General features: G+C 40.5%; 1 protein-coding gene across 3 annotated transcripts in view; it reads left to right on the top strand.

The window, feature by feature from the left end:
* The first annotated feature begins 3,981 nt into the window (after nucleotides 1–3,981).
* LOC122081736 (stomatin-like protein 2, mitochondrial) overlaps nucleotides 3,982–23,424 on the top strand; it is a 63,428-nt gene continuing 43,985 nt past the window's right edge. Inside the window, exons 1-5 of one of the 3 annotated variants that reach the window (XM_042648967.1) lie at nucleotides 3,982–4,579; nucleotides 4,746–4,989; nucleotides 5,081–5,230; nucleotides 22,867–22,930; nucleotides 23,023–23,115. In XM_042648967.1, the coding sequence (XP_042504901.1) occupies nucleotides 4,311–4,579; nucleotides 4,746–4,989; nucleotides 5,081–5,230; nucleotides 22,867–22,930; nucleotides 23,023–23,115 (820 nt within the window). In that variant the 5' untranslated portion in view covers nucleotides 3,982–4,310. The remainder of the gene's footprint in view (nucleotides 4,580–4,745; nucleotides 4,990–5,080; nucleotides 5,231–22,866; nucleotides 22,931–23,022; nucleotides 23,116–23,424) is intronic. The other 2 variants (XM_042648964.1, XM_042648965.1) reach the window with 2 other exon arrangements.

The following is a 23,424-nucleotide window of genomic DNA, read 5'->3' as shown; positions in this document are numbered from 1 at the left end:
CAAATGTTTTGCATTAAAGGAGAATCCACTTGTGGCAACTCCCATTTATCATCAACAATGAAATCTGAAACCAAGGCAGATAGATCTTGACGAACCATATTTACATTATCAATAGCATCAATAATTCTATTATTTTCAATCCATTGGTCATACCAAAACTTTATGGAAGTTCCATTTCCCACTATCCATCTTTCTGATTTATAAACAAAATCCCATACCTACCTTATTCCAGGAAAAATAGAAGATGAAGGACCATACCTTTTAAGGTTACCATTAGCAGACATAAAACGACAAAAAGAAGCAAAAACTGATTGATTAATTTGATGAACCAGCACAGCTTGGCAAGAAGAGCAAGATTGACCTCTCTGAGATGACGAATACCTAAACCACCTTCCTCCTTTGGCTTGCAGACATTCTTCCATTTAGCTGTAATAGCCTTATGAAAAGAAATATCCCCACTCCAAATGAAGTTTCTGATCCATAGTTCCATCTTCACAGTGGCTGAAGCAGGCCACAGATATATAGAGAAATCATGAAGAGGAATTGAATTCATTACTCTCTTCCTTGAGAGCCCAAGTAGATTGTACAATCGAGCAAAGTGAATCCATAATGATAGTCCTAAAGTTGACCCGTCCCAGGAGAGCAAACTTATGCTTCTGAAGCTGTCTCACGTGTGCAATTTGTGGGATCTGAGTACTAGTAAGGTTTCCCACCCTCGTGGGGGAGGGGAGGTTGTCAACAGAAGGAATACCAGCATTGTCCATAGCAGATGCACCACCTACAGTCGCTGCATACGAGAGGGGCCTAGAGTGAGGCCTAACACTAGTCGCATCCCTTCAAGGTGAAGAATCTGCCGCAACCATTGAGGAGGAATGATTTCTTTATGGAATCAGGTGAGCCTCTGCCAGAAGAAAGGGATCCAAAATTCCTTGATGTAGAAGCCCGTTGCCTTCCAAAACCCATGGATCCTAATTGCCAGTAACTCCCGGAGCATCCAGGGTAGAAGCAGTAGCAACATCGGCCTCCATCAAAGAAAGAGACGTCCTAAACTCCCTCCCTTTCAATTTTCATATGTTTATGGTGACCTAGATAAATCTCTTTAGCAACATGCTTGGAATAAACTTATTGCTTTGGGAAGTGAGACAATTGATAATTGGATTTGTTTTGATGACTTTAATTCCTGCTTGTCATGACATGAAAAAAGCAGGAAAAATTTCTAAGTTGTGAGGGTTTTGTTGAATTTAATAGCAACAATTGAGCCGTATAACCTTTTGGACTTAGGCTCGCACGATCTTGTGTACACTTGGAGTAATAAAAGATCAATATCATGATTATATTATATCGGATATTTTCTAATCTTCCTATAAGGAGTTGACTTGGGGAGGCAATTATCTTTGTGCAGCCAACGATAGGGTCAAATCATGCTCCCATATTTGTTGATACTCAAGGGGTGAAGTGCTTTGGTCCCGTCCTTTGTAATTTAAAGGATTATGATTTTACTACCTGAATTGTCGCTCTACTATAGTTTCAGTGGATCCAAATCCTCTCCAATTCATAACATGTGCAATTAGTTGTAATTCCCATCTGATGATACGTGTCCATGTTAACATGGACGGCCAAGATTAGGGAAGATAAGAAAGAGGGTAAATTGGCTCTGGATCCTCTCCTAAAACCCAACCCGATTCCATTCATCTCCAATTCAAAAAACAACACTGCCCTAAAACCCAACTCGAACATATCTTCATTCTACAGCAAAGGTCTGCAATGATTCTGACCTCATGGACATCATTGCCATGAACTTTGAAAATGGCCTCTTCAATTTCATTGGGAATATGTTGTTCCCCTTCCTCGTCTTTCCCGAATTGTTCTTCTTGTTTTGCAAAGCCCAGGGAGGCCTTGGTGGACCTGGCAGGGTCAGCGGTCCCATGAATTTTGGCCGTTCCAAATCCAAATTCCAGAAGGTTTCTGACATCGGAGTCACTTTCGCCAATGTTTCTGGTGCCGACCAAGCGAAATTGGAATTGCAGGAAGTGGTCAATTTCCTGAAGAATCCATACAAGTATACCGCTCTTGGAGCCAAAATCCCCAAAGGTTGCCTCTTGGTGGGACCTCTTGGGACCAGAAAGACACTCTTATCTAGGCCGTTGCTGGAGAAGTTGAGGTACCCTTCATATCGTGTGCAACATCGGAGTTCGTGGATCTATTTGTGGGTGTTGAGGCGTCGAGGGTTCGGGATCTGTTCGAGAAGGCAAAGTCGAAGGGGCCTTGTACAGTGTTTACTGATGAGATCGACGAAGTGGGAAGGTAGAATGGGGTTGGGCTCAGTGGTGGGAATGATGAGAGGGAGCACACCATTAACCACTTGTTGACGGAGATGGATGACTTCTCCAACAACAACTGTGTAATCGTGCCTGCTATGACCAACAAGCCTGATATTCTTGATGTCGCTTTGCTAAGGCTCTAAAGGTTTGTTCGCCAGGTCATAGTAGACAGATCTGATCTGGTTGGTAGAGTTAAGATCCTTCAGATTAACTCAAGAAACCACCAAGAAGAATCAATTCTCTCTCTCCATAACCCAAACCTTTATTCTTGAGAAAATGAAAAATTGAAAAATGGAAGAGAAATCAAAATCCTAAAGAGAAAGGAGACAAAGGGAATACATAGAGAGAGAGAGAGAGAGAGAGAGAGAGAGAGAGAGAGAGAGAGAGAGAGAGAGAGAGAGAGAGAGAGAGAGAGAGAGAGAGAGAGAGAGAGAGAGAGAGAGAGAAGGAGAGAACGATCCCAAATTCAAGAATCTTAGAAACCAAGATCCCAATTCAAACGAATTTGATTAAACTCCACTTAAATAAATCAAAAATTTAGATTTAATAAATTGAGAGAAAAAAAGGAGGAAAAATGAATAAAGTTTGCAAAAAAACCAAACCGAAGATCGTCACGACTCAATACATAATCCAAAATTAAGGAAATGAAACAAATCAAAATCCAAACTTTGAAGCAGGAAATTCTGATCGAGATGGAGTACAAACTACCATAGGAGAAGTTTACTACACTGGCATCGGAGAAGATGAAGGCCCCTTGCAGTTGTGTTGTTGCCTTTGTGCATGAGAAACCGCATAACACAAACCTATTTACACTCTTTGGATTTGGAGAGGATCTGGATCAGGTTGGGCTTTAGGAGAAGATCCAAACCTAGTTTGCCCTCTTTCTTCTCTCCCTTGATCTCGGTCATCCAAGTCAATACGGACACATGTCGCCATATTAGAGGGGTAAGTGTTCCCAAACCCTAGATGCTCAGGGAACCTTTTTCCTTGAAAAAAAAAAGAGTGCGTTATTTGAGTAAGCGGCATAGAGGATCGCATTGATGAGGTACAACAAATTGATTTCGTACATTGGAGGGCAACAAGGTCATTTTCATGTAAGGATGAGATTGATAGATACAGAGATTTGCTAGTGTACCCTACCACAATGGCTTCGAGAATCTTTTTCCTAAAAAAAAAAAAAAAAAAGAGAGAGAAAGTTTCCTATCTAGGAGTGTGGCTCTTATGTCTGTTTCTTTTCTCCCTAGAAAATGACCTCCTTCCCTCATTATATTCAACCAAAAGGGGGTGCTAATTGGTCATGCACAGGTGTGGGAGCCAAGCTCCCAGACAAAGTACATTTCCAAAATGAAAAGGAAAAATGAAAGCTACTTGATTGCATGGCCCCTATGCCCATAGGGGCATGCAAAATTACCACCTCACCCCTTGTGAAATCATAAATCCCATTGATGTTGATGCTCTTATGCACTCTCTCATTGTGTATGGAAACGAAATTTTTTCTGTCCAAAAGTGTAGTTCCCACACAAGCACCCATGTGTCTATTTCTCTCTCCCTCCTTGTAAAATGACCTCCATATTCCCTTGGATTGAAGCAAATAACAGGCATTGATATGCCTGTCCACAGTGTAGAGCCGCACTCCCGGTCAGAGTATACTTACCCTATATTGAGTGGGTTTTATTTAAAGCAGAATTTAATGGAGAGAGGGGGAAGGACTGGTTAGAGAAGCAGACAGACAGAGCGAGCGAGGGAGGTTTTGGCAGGGCTTGTCGAATCTTTGTATCTCAGTAGTCAGTACGCAAGACGGCACGAGTGAAGAACCCTCGTCTCCTTGAGCCCAAGTGCAGAAAAAAGTCAATAAGAAGGGGGAGAGTCCCGACTCTCGACCTCGAGTGGATCCCTTGCGAGCTCATATTCCAACAATCCGAAACGGGAGAAATAGGAGAAGAAACATAAAAAAAAAGGGCTGAAAGGAAGAAGGGAAAGAAGCTGGCAATGTGGAAAATGAATCTCACCTTCAGGAGCACATTGAGATCTTCGAATGACTTCCACGAAGTAGCGAGAGGTTTTAGAGAGCTTTCATCCGCATCTTCATCGTCACTACTTGTCAGGAGATTGCCCCCGCTCTCGAGCCGACCTACCTCCCCATCCCAATCCCATTCTCAATCTCAATCTCAATCTCAATCTCAGCTCCCCATTCCTTTTGGCACTTCTATCCGTTATTTCGGCAGCGGTCGCCGTCATCGGGACGACCTCAGCGCAAGGTCAGCTATTCTCTTTCTAATTCTCTGATTTCTATCCCAATTTTTTTTTTTCTTCTACTTCTGGGTTTTTTTTTTTTTTTTTTGGTATACTACTTCGTCTTAAGTTGCCTTGCTTCCGCTGTTCATCGTCTATTCTTTCTAATTTTGTACGGGATTGAGAGAGCAGATATGAAATGACGCCACCCACCAACTGGGGCATCCGAATCGTCCCCGAGAAGAAGGCTTACGTCGTTGAACGGTTCGGCAAGTATGTGAAGACCCTTGATTCAGGTATTCACATATTGATACCGTTTATTGATCGAATCGCATATGTTCATTCCCTTAAGGAAGAGGCCATTCCAATTCCGGACCAGTCTGCTATTACAAAGGATAATGTCAGCATTTTGATAGATGGGGTTCTTTATGTCAAGGTACCCTATTTTCTTCCCCCTCTCAAAAACTTTCCTAAGTGGGTCTGCTCAACTCGGCTTATTCTAATAAACGATGTTGTCTACTTGGCAGATCGTCGATCCATTTCTGGCATCATATGGTGTTGAAAATCCCATTTTTGCTGTAATTCAGCTCGCTCAGACAACAATGCGAAGTGAGCTGGGTAAGATTACGCTGGACAAGACTTTTGAGGAGAGGGACACCCTGAATGAAAATATCGTTGTGAGTCACTTTCCTGTGCCTGGCTTTTGTTTTTCTGCGTCACCCGGTTTAATGATACAAATTCACATGTGTTGTCTGTCTAGTTACTACCATCAGATTCTGAGCTTGAAAAACTTGTGAAAACTTTAGTTTGATGGTTCCAGTCCAGAATCCCAGTGACTGATTAACCACTCCATGAGATTCGATGTTCTCAGGGCTGCTGTTAGTGATTTCTTTTTTGCTTTTGGAAAATTTCTCCTTTGGTGTTTGGTATGAATAGAAAATTATAGAGGGTAAGGATTCTTTGAGCCTAAGGCACATCCTATTCCAAGACACATTGTCATTTTAGTTTATATTTTCAAAGGAAGAAAATATTATTAAACAATATTTAATTATTTGTGTCTCGGCGTAGAAAATGCCTTAGGTTCAGAGAGCCCTTTCTTAATTATAAATTAAGCTGTCTGTGGGATGATATCAAATTGTGTCTCCAAGGTTGGGTATCCAACCCCAGAAAGGAAGATCTTAGCTATGCAATAGATTCTGTGCTCAAGCCTTGAACTTAATTTTGTGCACATGAATATTCAGAAATTGAAGAATCTAGATATCGTTCCCTTTGTTTATTGACCTAAATGCTACATAACCTATCCAATGCTTGAAATTACTCCTATCTATGTTTCGTATTATTCCTCCCAACTCCTAGTGATTGATACCCATAACCCTTATCTTAAAAGAAAACCGGGAAGTTGTCCCTGGCTATGTTCTGACATTTGCTTGGTGATCCTGATTTTTATTTATGTTACTTCTCCATAATCTGGACTTTATTCTCTGAAAAAATATTATGTTTTGGTACTGTTTTAAGTCTTTAATTACAATATTACATTAAGTGGTATTAGAGCCATGGCAATGAACAATTCAAGAACTCTAGATCCACCTAATCCTATGACTAGGATACTGGAGATTTCCAGCAAATTAAATTATTATTAGAGAAGTCTGAATGAGAACCAGAGTAGTATGAATGGAAGGTTACATGCAATGGAGAATTGAAACCCAACACCTATACAAGGCGGTTATGCATCACCTGAAGGTGAGGCAAGATATCTGGCATATTCTACAACAAATAATCACAATAAGAGATTCACAATGGTAATACAGTCCAGGCGACTTTTAAGGACTGCATGCGGACTTTAATGGTGATAATGGTGTACCCCATCGACGCTTTGACGACACACAAAATGTCAAGCTTGAACTTAAGGAATACAATGGAAGACATGATCCACCGGTATTTTAATATGATTGGTTGGTAAGTAAAAAAGAACAACCCAGTACACGAGGCTCCCGCTACTGCAGGGTCTGGGAGGGGTAAGTGTATGTAGCCTTACCTAGATTGGTTGATAAGTCTGGATGATTATTTTAACTGGTTCGAACTCTTTGAATCAAGGAAGATGATGTTGGTGCAGCATGTGAGTGGTGGAGGACCTATGGGTAGAACCTTGAAAACCATGGTAAAGCATGCACTACGTGTGAATAGATGAAAAAAATTACTTACCACAGGAATTCAAGGCTCGACTGTAAGATCAACTGAACTCTCTTCGACAAGATTATCACCAATAGACATTTAAAGCTAAAGAAAACTTGAAGTAACCATTTGTAAAGTTTAGTTCACAAATTGGAGAGTGTTGGAAGCCATAAACTACTAATTTAATATAAAGTTTAGTTCACAAGTTGGAGAGTGTTGGAAGCCATACACTACTAATGCTAATGCACATATTACTGTCAACTTTGCACCATCAAAGGAAGCACTTAAAGAAAATGAGCTTGAAGTTGAAGATAAAGCTGAAATGATTATGATAAAGAAGAGGCAGTGCTTGAGGCTTCAAAGATGGAAGGTCAACATGCAGAAGATTCTACCGAAGAGGTCTATGTTGAAGACATCAAAGTAGACAAAGCTGCAACAATGGAAGATGAGGTAGTGGTTGAGAGCACTCCACAAGAAATTTTTAGTACTCATGATGCTATTCTTGAAGAGGCAGAGCTTGTACCTTGAGTCTTCTGTGAGAAGGTTACCAAAGTTGAGGATTGCATTACAAAGGTTAATGAAGACAAATTTAAAGCAGTAGATGAGGCCTTGATTTAGGAAAACTTTGCGTACTCTTCACATGAAGCTGTGCCAGTCACCACCCCTGATGCTATTTCTACTGTTGGAGCATTTATTCAGTTTGTGATTCCACCTCACTACTTTTAAGAGAAAACTCTCAAGGTTGAAGGCTTTATTTCTAATGTCCTTATATCACAAGAGTTTTGTTTGACAATGGTGAAAGCTCTTACTCTCATGTTTCCCTTGGTCATTGAAAAATTCGAGGTTAAATTTTTTCCAAGACAAGGAGAATTGATGTAGATAAAACAAAGAGTTGGGCTAATTTTCACTTGGGTTGGGTTGTATATGTGTTAGGCCTTTGGTGAATGGGTTTTTCATTGTAATGGAACACTTTAATAGGGCCTAAAATATGGGTAGAAATTAGGAATACTGGATTTACTTAATTAGTCTAGTTAAAGTATTTTTTGAATCAGTTTCAGTTTCCTAGTAACTTTATGTTTCCTTGTTAGTTAAGAATTGGGTTAGACTCCCCCTTTTAGTGTTTAAATTTGTTTTTGAGTTTTCTACATAAGCTTGTAAGGAGCTAGTGCATTCCCCATAAGCGACGCACCGAGTCGGTGCCCGGATGCGTTGACAAGTAGGCAAGGATTCTTGCACCATGGACAAGTGCAGGTAAAGAAGCTAGTCCAAAAGCGTAGGATTAGATTAGCATCTTGGAACATTGGATCTTTAATAGGAGTCTAGAATTGATAGATGTTATGAGGAGAAGAAGGATTAATGTAGCCTATATTCAAAGACTAGATGGATGGGTAAAATAGCTAAGGAGTTAGACGATTTTAAACTTTGGTATAAGAGGGATAAACATAATAGAAGTGGAGTGGCATAGTAGTGGATAAAGATTTAAAGAATGATGTGGTGGATGTTAAAAGATTCAAAGATAAGATTCTATCCATCAAGCTTATATTTGAGAAAGAGGTTGTCAATATAATTGGCGCTTACACACCTCAAATAGGATTGGATAAAATCATGAAAGTAGTAGCTTACAATTTCGCGAAACATGGATGGATTAGTGTAACGTTTTAGTCAAGGAGAAAAAGATTATCAATTTATAATAGTGGTGATCTGAATGGACATGTTGGGAAGGATCGTAGAGGTTAATGAAGGTGTACATAGAGGATATGGGTCTGGAGAGAGGAATGAGGAAGGGATCTCAGTTTTAGATTTTGCTGGTTGATCTAACTATTGTAAATACGTACTTTGAAAAGAGAGGAGCATTTAGTTACCTTAAAAAGTGGGCATCATAGTAGTCAAATAGATTTGTTCCTAATTAAAAGGTCTAATAGTTCATTGCTGGTAGAAGTATTGTTGAAAATATCATTCTCTGCCATGAGATTGTTAGGGGATTCGATCAAAAATCTCATTAACCTTCTGCTCTCCTCAAAATTGATATCCACAAGGCTTTTGATTCTATCAGTTGGAATTTCATTGCTAAAGTCCTGCTCTAGATGTCCTTCCCTCCTTTGTCCATTGGATCTACTCTTGTATCTCCTCCCCCTGATTCTCCGTTTTAGTCAATGGTAGTCCTGCTGGTTACTTTCCCTCAGGTTGTGGTATTTGGCAAGGTTGCCCTCTGTCCCCATTTCTCTTCTCTCTATCTCTTGAAGTCCTATCTTGTTCCATCCAGTCGGCCTCTGATCTCCACCTCATCTCCCCTATCCCTAAATGTTAATCCCTCTGTCTCTCCTACCTGGCGTTTGCTGATGACATTATGATCTTCTCTAAAGCTGACCCCCTCTCTTTCACTACCATTATGTCCTCCCTCCACTCCTTTGAATCCCTCTCGAGCCTCCGCATAAACCTTCTAAAATCTAACCTCTTCCTCTTTGGTGTCTTTGCTGAGGCCAAATCCCATCTCCTCGGCATCACTGGCTTCTCCTTGGGCTCTTTACCTGTCAAATATCTGGGCCTCCCTCTCATCTCCTCTAGATTCTCTGCCCATCATTGCTCTCTTATGCTTGATCTCCTTCGAAAGAGGTTCCAACTCTGGAAAGGAAAACTTCTCTCCTCTGCTGGGCGTGTCATTCTAATAAGATCTGTCCTCCAATCTCTCTACCTCTATTGGTCTGGGATTTTTGTCCTTCCGTCTTCTACTATCAAATCCATTGAATGTCTCTTCTGCTCCTTCCTCTGGAAGGGTTCTCACTCCTTCAAGTTCCTTCATCCTCTGTCTTGGCAAAATGTATGTCTATCCAAGACTGAAGGAGGTCTTGGTATCAGAAGAATCAAATAGGTCAACTTTGTGGGCATCCTAAAGCTCATTTGGAAAATTGTGTCCAAGCAGTATAGCATCTGGGTAGATTGGGTCTACTCCTCTTTGCTTTCTCAAAACTCCCTTTGGACTTCCCCCATTCTTTCTAATGCTTCCTAGATTTGGCATAAAATTCTTAGCCTTAGACCTCTTGCCCTTATTGCCATCTCCTTCAATATTGGTAATGGGCAGTCAATCTCTCTTTGGATGGACCCTTGGCTCCCTTCGGGCATTCTCTCCTCTCTTGTCACCTCTCAGACCATCTATTCCTCTGGCCTTCCCAAATCTTCCCTTGTCTCCTCTATTGTCTCCCCCAGGGCTGGTCTCCTCCTCTCTCCCCCCCTCTTGTGGACCTCTGGTCCTCTCTATCTTCTATTCCTCTTGGTCACCGTGGTAGGGAATACAAATGCATCTGGCTCCCTTTTCCAATGGGTTATTCTCCTCTGCCTCTGCTTGGTCCTTTGTGAGATCTTCTGGCTCTGTTGTTCCTTGGTGAAATCTCATTTGGTTCAAGGGTCATATGCCATGCCACAGCTTTACCACCTGGAGATGTCTCTCCAACTGCCTCCCAACTCAATCCTTCCTCATCTACCGCCACTTTCGTGTTAACTCCTCCTGCTGCCTTTGCCCTCTTGGTTTTGAGGATATCTCCCACCTCTTCTTCTCCTGCCCCCTCTCCTCTTTGGTTTGGAGAATTGTCCTCTCTCGTTGTTGGCCTTCCAGTAGGCCAATTCTCCCTTTTGATAGGGAGTGGATTTGGATCGATATGACATTTGTGGGCTCCTCCATCTGTGATACCATTGGTAAACTAACTTTCTTTGCAACCATTAACCACCTTTGGATGGAGCATAGCATCCGTGGATGGTCATCCAACTCCCACTCCCCGGACAGGATTTGGACAACCATCTTCTTCGTTGTTACCTAAAAAATCCAATTCCTTCACACTCTCCTCTCCCGTCCTATCCTAAACTCTATTAGAAACAGACGCATCACTGCTTCCTGGAACCTTTGATAGCCCCCTCTCCCATCCCTTGTAGTCATGATTCGAAATCTCACCGAAATTTCGGTAGTTTGGGTTTTTTTTTTTTCTGGTCAAAACGAAATAATGCACGAATCAATATGTGTACCATATTTCGGTTGAAATTTCGGTATCGTTTCCATGCCTTATAAATACATAATTTCGATTCTGTCTCGCCTGGCTCGGTGGTTTCAGTGCCATTTGCATATTTTGAAGGAAAACACTCCAACAAGCCTTTAATTATCCACATCATCACACATTTTTGACTTCGATTGGACTCTTACGAGAATATCTACACATTCAAAGCTTAGGAAAGGTAAAGTTCTTTCTCCAAAACCTTTTTTTTTTTGAAATAGTACATAAATACATGTTGGATGCTTGTAGATTTTTTATATGTTAGACACTAGAGGCCGATCTATGACCTCACAGAGTCGAATTTTTTTTTTTTGGTAGATAAATGTTTATTTTTTTATTTTTCTGGTTTAAAAATTCATTTTCCATTAACATAAATTGTTACTTTTTATGATAAATATTGCTTTGATGGATGTCAACTATATATATTTTAATCACCAGTGGTTGTACTACGACTCCATTGGAGTGAAATTTTTTTCCAGCCGGTAATTATTTTTGTTTTAATTTTTGAAAAATATGAAAAATGGATTAATAATTGAAAAATAATTTAAAAAATAGGGAAAAATATTCTGTTTTCATTTTAAAAAGAAAAGAAAAATAGGAGATTAATATTAAAGTGTTTTGGAGCGTACTATATGCTTGTTATGTTATACCATATTTGATTTTGTTGTATTATGTCATTAAAATATTTTCTAAAATTGATTTAAAAAATAATTTTATGTAAGAATAAAATATAAGCAGCTAGCTATCATATACTTGTTAGTTAATAATGACATTAGTTGACTGTAGCTCAATGTCGGGTTTTTCTTCTTCATACTATGGTGGTGATACGTACCCTCAGATAGGTTACCTTCAGTATGTAGATGACTCAGTCTTTTTGGCAGTTGTGAAGGACTATTTTCGATTCTTCTCTCAGACTATGATGTGGTATGCATTTGTGGTGTAGTCAGAGGAAAATGCACGTCGACTCCATTGTACTGGGCATGGAATCCAGCTAGGCTGTCATAGTTCTTTCCAGTAGATATTAGATAGTTGACAGTCATTATGATTATTGTTGTAGTGTTGTGTAAGTAATATGCTCAGTGGATGAGTTTAGTTGGGACTTGTGAATTAGGAGTCGCATAGTATATTGCTCTAATACTCTAAATGTTAGTTAATTAATGTTGATGTATGTTTGATTATGGCTTAGAACCTTAGATGCATTATTTATTTATTTTACTATCATATTATATCTTGTTCTAGCAATGAAGCAGGTAAAATTTCCAGAACAGTTTGATGGTTGTTGCCAAACAAAGGTGCAACTCTAAAACAATGTACATTTTTATGTTCTAAGCATGTTTATTAACCTTAAAATAAGTTACCCACCAAATTTCAGGTCAAAATATGGTCGATTGACCACCAAACAGTCAATCGAAAAAAAAAAAAAAAAAATACACCAACTCATTTATTGACAAAGTGTTTAAACAAGGAAAATGAGACTTGGAGGTAGACACTAATACGATGTGGAACGAGATGACTAATATTAAAAAGGTTGCTAAAGATGTCCTAGGCAAATCAAAAGGAAAATGCTATTTCTCTAAGGAGACTTCGTTGTGGGATGATGAGGTTCAAGAAGCCATTAAGACTAAGAAAACTAATTTAGAAACATTGAGCACAAAGGAAGGGGAGAAAGCTATTTATAAGATAGTTAAAACGAGGGAAAGGAAGAGTAGAGATCTCAAACAAGTTAGATGTATGAAAAGTGAAGATGGCAAAGTACTAATAAGAGATGAGGACATTAAGGAGAGATGAAAATTTATTTCTGTAGCCTACTAAATGAAGACACTTTAAGTAATAGTTTCTCAGAAGACTGCATTACCCATAAAGACACCACATGTCGTAGATATATACAAAAAATCAGAGTGTCTGAAGTAAAAGAAGTTTAAGGAGGATGGAAGTAGGCAAGGCCCAAAGCCTAGATGATGTCCCTATAGAGGTAATTGGAGATGTGAGACTATGATGGGGTGATGGAAGAGATGATATGCGAGGCATTAGCTTCAAGAACTCTAGTTTCGAGAAGGCAACAAAGATTGGAGAGGGAGGAGCGAATGCGAGATCTCATGCCAGCTTGTTTGGACTAGGAGTTGAGACCTCGAACATTCCAAATAGTCTAAGGGATCATTGGAGACCAGAGGAGGAGGGCAGCAATTGCTCCGGAGAGTAGGGAGGGTGTGTAGTAGAGGAAGTTCTTCGAAGAGAGGATCCACGGGCATAGCCAATGGCCGGAGAGTTGGTGGAATTGGGATTGACCTTTGCAGTGGATGACAACTTGGAAGAGGTGGAAGTGGATTTCTTCTTCTTTTTGGATGGTTTCACCAAGGGGAGCTGGGTAGCAGGGGAGGTTTATGTTGCGACAGGAGTAAGGGACAGGGATGTGGTTGGTTAGGCATGGTGTTGGTAATCAGCATCACTGCAAGAGTAGCCAATTCAGGGGAATCAATACTCGCAGGCCTGATTGCATCAACAATTTGATTGGCCGGGATAGCCAATGGAGCTGGGAACACAGAAATATCGGACAAGGTATTTTGCTCAGGTCAGGTTGGTAGCAAGCGCAGGGGCAATGGCCGCATGCCCAATGAGGGGGCCAGCGACAGATGAAGCATTCTGGTTGGGGCCTTCTAAGGCTAGAGAACCAGTGGTAGGGGAGTCTTTGAAGGCCAAATTGTCGGTGGGTAATTCCAGCTGAACCAAGGTCCCTAAAGAGGCAGGCAAGGGGCCCGAAGGAACATTGGTTGTTGAGGGATGAGAATTATCGGCTAGTTGAGCGGCAGCAGCGATGACAAGATCGAGGGTGATGGCAGCAACCAAGGCTGGAGTTGTCGAAGAGGCAATGGCGAGCAGCGGGGTTTAGGGCCTAACCAGACAAGACGAGGAAGTCTCATGGTGGTAGAGGGGAAGCAGGCTGAAGAAGAGTCGGCGAAATCTCGAAGTCGCAAAGTGCAGTTGGCGGGCGAGGGAGATGACGGGTTCGGAAAAAGAGGCGGGGCAGTTGATGGGTGGGGAGAGGTGCTGGTTAAGTTAACCGGGTCAGGATAGGTATAGGGTTCAGTTCTAGAAGTGGGTCGGTTAGAATAAGGAGGAAATGGGTTTGAAGAGTTGTAAAAGTTTGACGGGTAGAGAGGGTGGTCTTTAGGGAATTTGGAAAAGGTGTTTAAGAGTTGAATTGGCAAAAACTGGTTCAAAGGATAAAAGGGGGCTGGTTCAGGTTGGTTTAAGTAAGTATTATGGTTCACGGAAGGGGCATGATTCTCAGAAGAGGTTAAGGAGATAAGGGGGCACTGGTCGAGGCGAGAGAAGAAGCACGGAAGAGGGAAGCTTCGGGGAGGGGGAGGAGAGGTGGTAGGGAAGTAGTAGGTTGATCAGCAGGAAGAATCGAATGAGAGGGGGACATGAGCCCAGCCTGGGCAACAGAGACAGAGGAGCAAGGCGGTAAAACAGAGGTAGGAAGAAGGGAGAGGTAAGATCCATCATTGGTTCCATCAAGATTCTCGAGATCCGAGAATCGATTGTTACCAGCGGTCACAAGTGTCGATGAAGATCCATCGGTCCGAGCAGAAGTCTTCTTAGAGGCGATTGCAGCAATCAAGGATTCCGGCAGAAGATGGCTGAGATCAGAGACATTACTGATTCCAATAGTATTGTTATTCTTTTTTTTTCGTTTTTTTCTTTGAATAGTGAACTCATCACCATTCGAATCAGATGGAATTGCAGACGTTTTCTCTGTTAGGGCATGCAAGTCATCAGAAGGTTTGATTTTGACATAGCTCTCTGTTGAGTGACCGAAGACTTTGCAAAGGGAACACGATGGAGGCTGCCAGTCGTACTTTACTTCTTGATTGAAGGAGTGTCCTTTGCTATTGATTACAGTCACAGAGGAGGGAAGATCTTGGTTGGCTTGGACCTCAATACAAATTTGAGTAAAGGACAACCTGTCTATGATTTTCGTTCTCTTATCCGAGTACAGTGGCTTACCAATGATGGATCCAATCAAGCTTAACCCAATGGGGCACCAAAAGTGAAGAGGGAGGTTGGGGAAGGTGACCCACAGGGGAATGGAGAAAAGTTCAGTGCGGTTAAAGGAGGTGTATTGATCCCACTGGCGCAGGAAGATTGGTTTTTTCCCCACAAACCAAGGGCTATCGTCTAAGGCATAGGTTTTGTCCAAGGGGGAGGAGAAATCGAAAATGAAAGTTCCTTCAAGCACAAAGGTGGAGAGGGTCCCAGAAGGTTTCCATTGCATAAGCAGAGAAGCCTTAACAAAGGGAAAAGGTGGACAACTGCCAAGGAAGGAGCGAACAATGCAGGTGCTCCATCGGAGAATTTTAGAGTCCAGAAGCCTAGGCGGGCAAAGTCCAATAGGCGAGGAATTAAGAGAAGCAGGTGGATGGTAGGAAAGGGAATGGCCGGCAGAGGGAGGAAGGGAGGAAGGGAGGAAGGGAGGAAGGAAGGGAGTGGAGGTCGACAGGGGAGGAACTGGCGACAGAGTTCCATGGTCTGGAAGGGGGAGGGGGAGCAAGGAAGGGGGAGGGGGAGCAGAGGCTAAAGGTTCAGTGATAGGGCAGTGTAAAGGTTCATCGTCGGGACAGGGGAGAGGACCGACAACAGATGCCGCCGGAGGGTGAGAGGGCATTGGTTAGGCGGTCATGGGTTCACGGTGAGATTCGGTAAGATCCTTTGAAAGAAGAATTGATATTGTTCTCTTCACTTTTAGCAAAAGCTCAAATATAACAACCGGTGATAAATATTTAATCGAGCTTGCCAACATTTTTCTGGTTGACTCATATGATGAGGAGGATCCCCTATACCAATGGACCAAGGAATAATGTGACCTTGTTATGGATCTGGCTGGGTGTAGGCCTGATAGCTAGTCTGATGTGTGCTGATGTGGACGAGTATATGGCATCTCGAGAGGATCTTGTTCTTTTATAGACACCTCAAACTTTCAAAACTTGGCCTGGCGTTGATGATGATGAGGCCCTCGACTTGTTGCATTCTAATGGCCACACTTGCACACCGTCCCCATTTGATGGTGGTGGTGATGGTGATGGTGATGGTGATGGTGGTGATGGGGGTATGCACGCTTATGATTGCTTATTGTATGATATTTGTCAGATCTGGTTTGTTGTCTATATTAGCATTAGTTTAACGCTGCATGTTCTTTATATATCTGGTGTAATATATGCTTGCATATTGTATAGGTTATATCTGGTTGCTGTTGAATTTGTTTTTCTATCTTGATTTAGCTTCTCTATGATTCAACGGACTTATATATTCATCTATTGTGATTATTACATTTATTGTGTTCATATGTATATTTTTGGGTGTGTGAGACGTGTTTATCTTTTTAGACATTGTGTATTCGTTGCTTCACTGTATCCTTTTGTCTTATTCTGCCTTCTAATGAGTTAGGTGCCCCTCCCCTTGTACCTTTCTGTTTATACATATCTACTACATATCTTTATTTTCATATATATATATATATTGGTGCATCAGGTAGGCAGCCGACACTTTATTATATTCAGCTAATCTTCTTTTGCATGGATCCTTTGGTTTTCTAATCTCTTTTGTGTTTTGTGTTTTGTGTCATCTCTTTTTACCCTTATTTTGCTAGGGCCTACCTTGTAAGCGACCCGCCTTATCCCAGTTTAGAAGCGTTGGATTAGATTAGCATCTCAGAACAATGGACCCTTAACCGGGAAGAGCTTGGAGTTGATTGATGTTATAAAGAGAAGATTAATATTGCATGTATTCAAGAGATAGATGGAAGGGTAACAAAGCTAAGACGCCGGATGACTTCAAAATTTGGTATGCAAGAGATCAAATTAACACAAGCGGAGTGGGCATTATAGTGGATAAAGAGCTAAAGAATGATGTAGTGGACATCAAAAGATTGGGAGTTGGGATTATAGCCATCAAACTTGTGATGGAGAAAGAGTTTGTTAATATTGTTTGCGCTTATGCACCCCAAGTAGGATTGGATGACAGTATCAAGTGACAGTTTTGGGATAACTTGGATGATTTAATGTAGAGTCTTAATTGCGATGAATTGATTATTATTAGAGGTGACTTAAACGGGCATGTTGGGAGGGATCAGAGAGGGTATGAAGATGTACATTCTGGGTACGAGGTTGGGGAGAGGAACGAGGAGGGAACCTCAATCTTGGACTTTGGGGTTGGTTATGATCTTCCCATTGTGAACAGTTACTTTGCAAAAAGAGAGGAGCACTTAGGCTCTGTACTGTAACGATTCTGTTTTTTAAACTTGATTCTGGGTTTGGCACACTTTTTTGTATTTCTATTTTTTTGGAGTTATTCTGCATCTTAAATAATGTATGGTAACCAAAAAAGAAAATTGATTTTGTAACCTGGAAGAAATAGAAACCTGTATAGTTCGCACTTGTTGAATTACTCGTCATTTCCTTCATAATCATCATAATAAGTGGAGATCTGTAGAAAACCCCTGTACTCTAAAACTTCACCTCATCATAATCAGTGGAAGAAATATATGCCTCCTCACGATAAAGGATAAGATCAAAACAGAAGTTTCAAATTGAAGCTTTAACCAATTGGAGGGTTTAAGCCCATTGCAAAGTGAACATACAAGTTCAGAATTTATTTTCATAGATGGTGCATATGATCCTTTTAATTGGCAGTTCTGTTTGATCTGTTTTTTGGATAAACACTATGACAAAAAAGCATCAAGCACATGTTGGATCTGAAAGAACCATCTTAACACTAGAGGAAGAGATTCGGGGGATTGGAAAAGCCATTAATCTTATCCACAATATGATAGTTTTGAGAAATGGCCTTGGTCAGCTTTTAGTTTATCATTTGATAATTAAGAATACTCATATAGATTTCTTCTTTCTTCAAGTAATTTAAGTATGCTGATTTAAGCATAACAAGGAACGTGTGGTGGATTATCTTTCTACATATATGCAATACGTTGGATCAGCAAGATGATACAGGTTTCTGCCAACCATATTCCAACTGTAAAAGACTGTCACAAGCATTAAAAATGCTTCCAAAAATATATTTATTTAGATGACAAACACCCATAGAAATCATATCTTTGAAAAATCACAAAAAATAGAACTTAAAACCCTTCTGAGCGAGCCCAGAAATCATTGAACCCCATGAAATTAAATCCTTTTCTGCAATCTTATCAGTGACAATTAATGCATCATCAATCTGGTCAAGCTTTGTGTACATTGCTACTAGAGCATTCTGTGCAATAAGATGACACTCAAATTCTGAATTCAAGACATGGGCATGCAATTGCCTCCCGAGCTCAACATCAATAAGACCCGAGCATGCTCTTAATATGCTTCCAGAGATGAAGTGATCTGGTAGAGAACCTGATCATCGCATTTCTAAATATGTTTTCAACACCTCCTCCTCTTCATGATTCTCCGAATAGCCACCAATCATTGAAGTCCAAGAAACCTTATTTCTTTCGGGCATTTCATAGAACACCTTCCCAGCATCTTTTAGAGACTCAAATTTCCCATAGATATTGTGGATATGATTATGAAGAATAATGTCCGGTTGAGAACAAGAGTTCAGAAGATGATCATGAAATTTTCTACCGTAATCTAAAGATTTCAGAGTCGAACACCCAGAGATCCTCGACCTCGACCTCGCTCTCGCTGGAACAACAGTAAAGTTGCAAACCAAAAAAAAAAAAAAAAAATCAGCAGGGAGAGAGAGAGAACGAGTGAGAGTGTGAGAGAGAGAGGGACCGATTGCATCACCTTGCCGTCGGCAAATCAAAGACGAAGAAGGAAGTAGGACTTCTTGCTTTCCTTTCCTCTCCTTCTCCTCTGATCGTTCCAAGAGAAAAGTATGTTTAGGGTTTACAATACCTTGAATTCAATGGATTGTTATGTTTTCAGCATAAATTTCAGTTTTACCCCTGCTTACTTAAGTGAGGCTCTTGATTCTGCGCCTTTTGTTCAGAATCGATTCTGAGTGTGAGAAGCTTGCTTTTCATGTTCCAAAAAAAGGATTCCAAAATCTAAAAAGTGTCCGGTTCATTTCAAAAAACAAGAAATTGAACCGGACTTACCATACAGTTTTTACCCCATTTCTATTCCAAAAAAATGAAAAAACAACAGAATCTATTTTTTAGAATGTTACAATACAGAGCCTTAGTTACCTACAAGAGTGGGAATCTTAGAAGCCAAATAGATTTCTTCCTAATAAGAAGGGCAGACAGAAGGTTGTGTAAGGATTGTAAGGTCATCCCTCGGGAGAGTTTAATCACCCAACTGGTAGTCCTAGATATATGTTTCAGTGTATAGAAATGTAGGAGGAGGGAACCTTTGTACCCTAAGATAAGGTGGTGGAGATTAAAAGGTGAGCTCCTAAATACATTTACTGATAATGTGGTCAAACAAAGAAAGTAGGACTTTGAGGGAAACACTAATGTGACGTGGAATGAGAGGATGAATTGTATTGAAGGGGTTGCCAAGAAGTTATCGGGGAAGCGAAAGGTAGTCGTTAGGCCCTTAGGGAGACGTGGTGGTGGGATGAAGAGATTCAAGCAACCATTAAGACCAAGAAAGTTTGTTTTAAGACATGACATAGGACTAAAGATTCAGAAGATAAGAAGATATATTATGATGCCCGAAACGAAGCTAGGAGGATTGTGAGGAAGGCTAAAACTAAGAAATATGAAGATCTTTATATTAACCTAAATAGAAAAGGGGAAATAGCTATTTATAAGATAGCTAAAATGAGAGAAAGGAAGAGTAAGTACTTCGACAAGGTGATAATGGAAGAGTGTTGGTAAGGGATGAGGACATTGTGAAGAGATGGGATGAATATATTAGTGCCCTCCTAAATGGAGATACTTCGAGTAGGAATGATCCCGAAGACTGCTCTACTCAACAAGGCTCCACAAGCTATAGATTTTTATGCAAGGTTAGTGTGATGGAAGTTAAAGTAGCCTTGAGAAAGATGAAAGCATGCAAGACACTTGGCCCATATGAGATCCCAGTAAAAGTGTGGAAAACCCTTGGAGTATGTGGGGTTGTATGGTTGATCAAGTTGTTTAACAAGATTATAAACACAAGGAAGATGCCAGATGATTGGATGAGAAGCATTGTAGTCTTGGTCTATAAAAACGAAGGGGATATTCAGAGCTGCAATAACTAAGAAGCGTAAAACTAATGAGTCATACTATGAAACTTTGGGAGAAGGTTATTTAAGCCCGCCTTGAAGAGAGACAAATATCTCAGATGCTGGGTAGGTCCACAACAGAGGCTATCTACTTATTGAGGAGGCTCATGGAAAGTTATAGAGCCCATAAGAAGGATCTCCACATTGTCTTTATTGACCAAGAAAAAGCATATGACCGAGTTCCTCGAGAATTAATTCGGCATGTCCTAATAAAGAGAGAGGTGTCGAATACATATGTGTATTTAGGACATGTATGAGGGTGTGGTGACTAGTGTGAGATCTATGGGAGGTTAAGGCAAGGAATTGCCAATTACGATTGTGTTACATCAAATATTGGCCTTAAGCTCCTATTTGTTTGCGCTTATCATTGATGAGCTAACCAAGAGCATTCTAGACAAGGTTACTTGGTGTATGCTTTTCGCCGATGACATTGTTTTAGTGGGTGAGAATAAAGCAGGGATTAATGCTAAGTTGGAGCCATGAAGATCAACCTTGGAAACAAGAGGTTTTAAGGTTAGTAGATCAAAGACGGAGTACATGATGTGTTACTTCAGCCACTCTATGATAAATAATGAAATGGTGAAAATTGGGGGGAGAGAGATTCCATAAAGTAACTATTTTAGATTTATGGGGTCAACCATAAATAAAGAAGGCGACATCGAGGATGATGTTTCACAGAGAATCAAAGTGGGATGAATGAAGTGGAGAGCTACGTCCAAAGTGTTGTGTGATCGGCATATCCCTTTGAAGCTTCAGGGAAAATTCTATATGATTGTTATGTGACCAGCTATGATGTATAAGGCGGAATGTTGTGCAGTTGGGAAGTATCATATAGAGAAGCTATGTGTAGCTGGGATGAGGATGTTAAGATGGATGTGCGGCAAAACTATGAAGGATAATGTAAGGAATGAATATATTAGAGCTGATTTGAGAGTTAGCCTGATCAACGACAAGCTCCATTAAAGTCATTTGAGGTGGTACGACCATGGTCAAAGGAGGTCTGAGGATGCCCCAGTAAGGAGAAGTGACTTGATTCAGATTGAAGGAGCTAAAAGAGCTAGGGACAGGCCTATAACTGCCATAGGTAGAGTGGTGAGGAATGACATGCATAGTCTTGGTCTTGTCTCAAGTATGACCTTGGATAGAGTGTATTGGAGGGCAAGGATCCATGTAGCCGAACCATTTAGCTGAGCTTCTCTTGACTTGTTGGGTTGTGTCTCTTTCCTCTTACTTTCATTTTTCATCTTCTCATTTCTTCCTTCTCCCAATCCTGTTTGGAATTTTTTTCTATTTTGTTGTTTTTTATGGATCCATGTAGCCGACCCCATTAAGTTGGGATGGGATGAGGCTGAGTTTGTTGTAAGCTCCATTAGATTATATTGTAACAACAAGACTGCTGTTATCATTTCCTATAATCATGTGCATCATGATCACATGAATTAGTGTGAGATTGACTGCTACTTTATAAGGGGGAAGATTGACTCTGGAAGTATCTTTGCTCACCTTTTGTGAAAACAAGATATCAATTAGCTGATATGTTAACAAAAGGAATCAATTCTCCACCGTTTCATATTCTTTTGAGTAAGCTAGGCACGTATGATATCTATTCCCTAGCTTGGAGGAATACTTATGTAAGAAGGGGTATTATTGGTATTGCTGTAAAAAGTTTTAACATACTGCCTGGAGTGCGATCATACTCACTGTTGTTGTGTGCAAGGTAGAGGGAGGAGAGAAATTACGGGATAGATTGGAAGAGACATAAATAAGGAAATCAAATATAAGGTAAAAGGGATAAGTAGCCTTGCGGGTGAGGCTACGATGTCTCGGCTGAATTGGGAGGTAGCCAATCTTTTATCTCAAATAGAGAAAATAAGAGATTCAACTTACTTGTCCATTCCATCTCTTTAATTACTTAATAAATACAATGGGGAAGTAGTTATCCAATTGTAACTCCTACCCATGATCTATAACTCCACTAACTCTCCCATAACCACACAATAACTTCTTCATAAGATAACTTACTTACGGTAACAACTAACAACTCCACGTATGATAACATAATAACAATCATACACTCCATATATGATGATAAGAATAAAGCATAATTGGGAAGTTAGGTACGTAACATTGTACTACATTCTCCCTAAACCCTTCTTTTCTCTTTTCTTCGTCTTCTTCCTCCTTCCCTGCTGTACTTTCTTTATTGTTTTACAACTTAAAATTGGGTTTGGACACACCATATCCAACATGGCATACCTTGAGAACAAATTTATGGCAGAATCCAACTTCGACTTCAACATCTGTTGTCACTTGTCGCACGATGTGGGACTTTGCATGTTTGGTTAATTTTTTGTCATAATCGTCAGTATATCTATTTCCAAGACAATTATCTCCGATTTAATTACTCTAATATTTTCACTTGATAAAAATTTCACTGAACAATGTCATCGAAGTCATTGTCATTGTAGCCCTTAGCCTGCTGGTACAATGGCCCCTTCCTCCGCCTGCCAATGGGATATCCTTCTTAATCTATAGCCTTTTAAATTCTAATATCAACTCTTTGAACTCCCAAGGCATAGATGAACTATCTAAAATTTGTAACTATTCCTTTTTGACTTTTGTCAAAAAGTTTAGCTTTTGCTTACTTGGCATAAATTGTGGTAGAAGATGAATGGCCTCGCACCCGCTGTGCTGTTTGGATTTCTCTCTGTCAGAATGTATATTTCTATTAGTGGAGTCAAACAGCATAGCATTGGGTTGTGTTTGTGCGGGCCATATTTGTTGCATAGTGGACCTTTCTAAATCTCAACTTTTGTGCATGCACTTTATACATTTTTCACTCCTTAAATCTGTTCAACTATTAATGTTGAAATCACATTAAGTTGCAGAAGTCAATTAATGAGGCTGCTATGGATTGGGGCCTTAAGTGTCTACGCTACGAAATAAGTAAGAGAATTATGCTAACCTGTACTTCTCTGCTTAATATCTACCTTAGATTTCTTCTGGTAGCTTCTGGCATTGTTCTTCTGTCTTTGTAGGGGATATATCTCCTCCTCCTGGGGTGAGGGCAGCTATGGAGATGCAAGCAGAAGCAGAACGTCGAAAACGAGCACAAGTTCTTGAGTCAGAAGGTTTTTTCCCTGTCCTTTTTGTATTAACAATAGTACACTTATGGTCATTTAGCAAATTTACTGAATTTCTGGTACCTTTGGGTAAAGGAGTGGTTTTATTTGATGTTCATTTGGTGGGATTGCTGGCATATTACTTCAACTGACCATATTTGTCTTGGTGCCGTCTAGGGGACAAGGCGGTCCTTGAGGTACAAGGTGGCCTCTTGCTAAGTTATCTAGCCTCCTAAGGCTTTAAGCCGGGGTGAAAAAGGGAGGAGAACAGGAAATCATTTGGGGGGGGGGACGAGGAAAAAGAAATGGGGGGGGGGG

The sequence above is a fragment of the Macadamia integrifolia genome, chromosome 6 (assembly GCF_013358625.1).
Source record: "Macadamia integrifolia cultivar HAES 741 chromosome 6, SCU_Mint_v3, whole genome shotgun sequence".
Taxonomy (NCBI): domain Eukaryota; kingdom Viridiplantae; phylum Streptophyta; class Magnoliopsida; order Proteales; family Proteaceae; genus Macadamia; species Macadamia integrifolia.
Note: the sequence above shows the minus strand (reverse complement) of the source record. Positions and strands in the feature narration are given on the sequence as shown.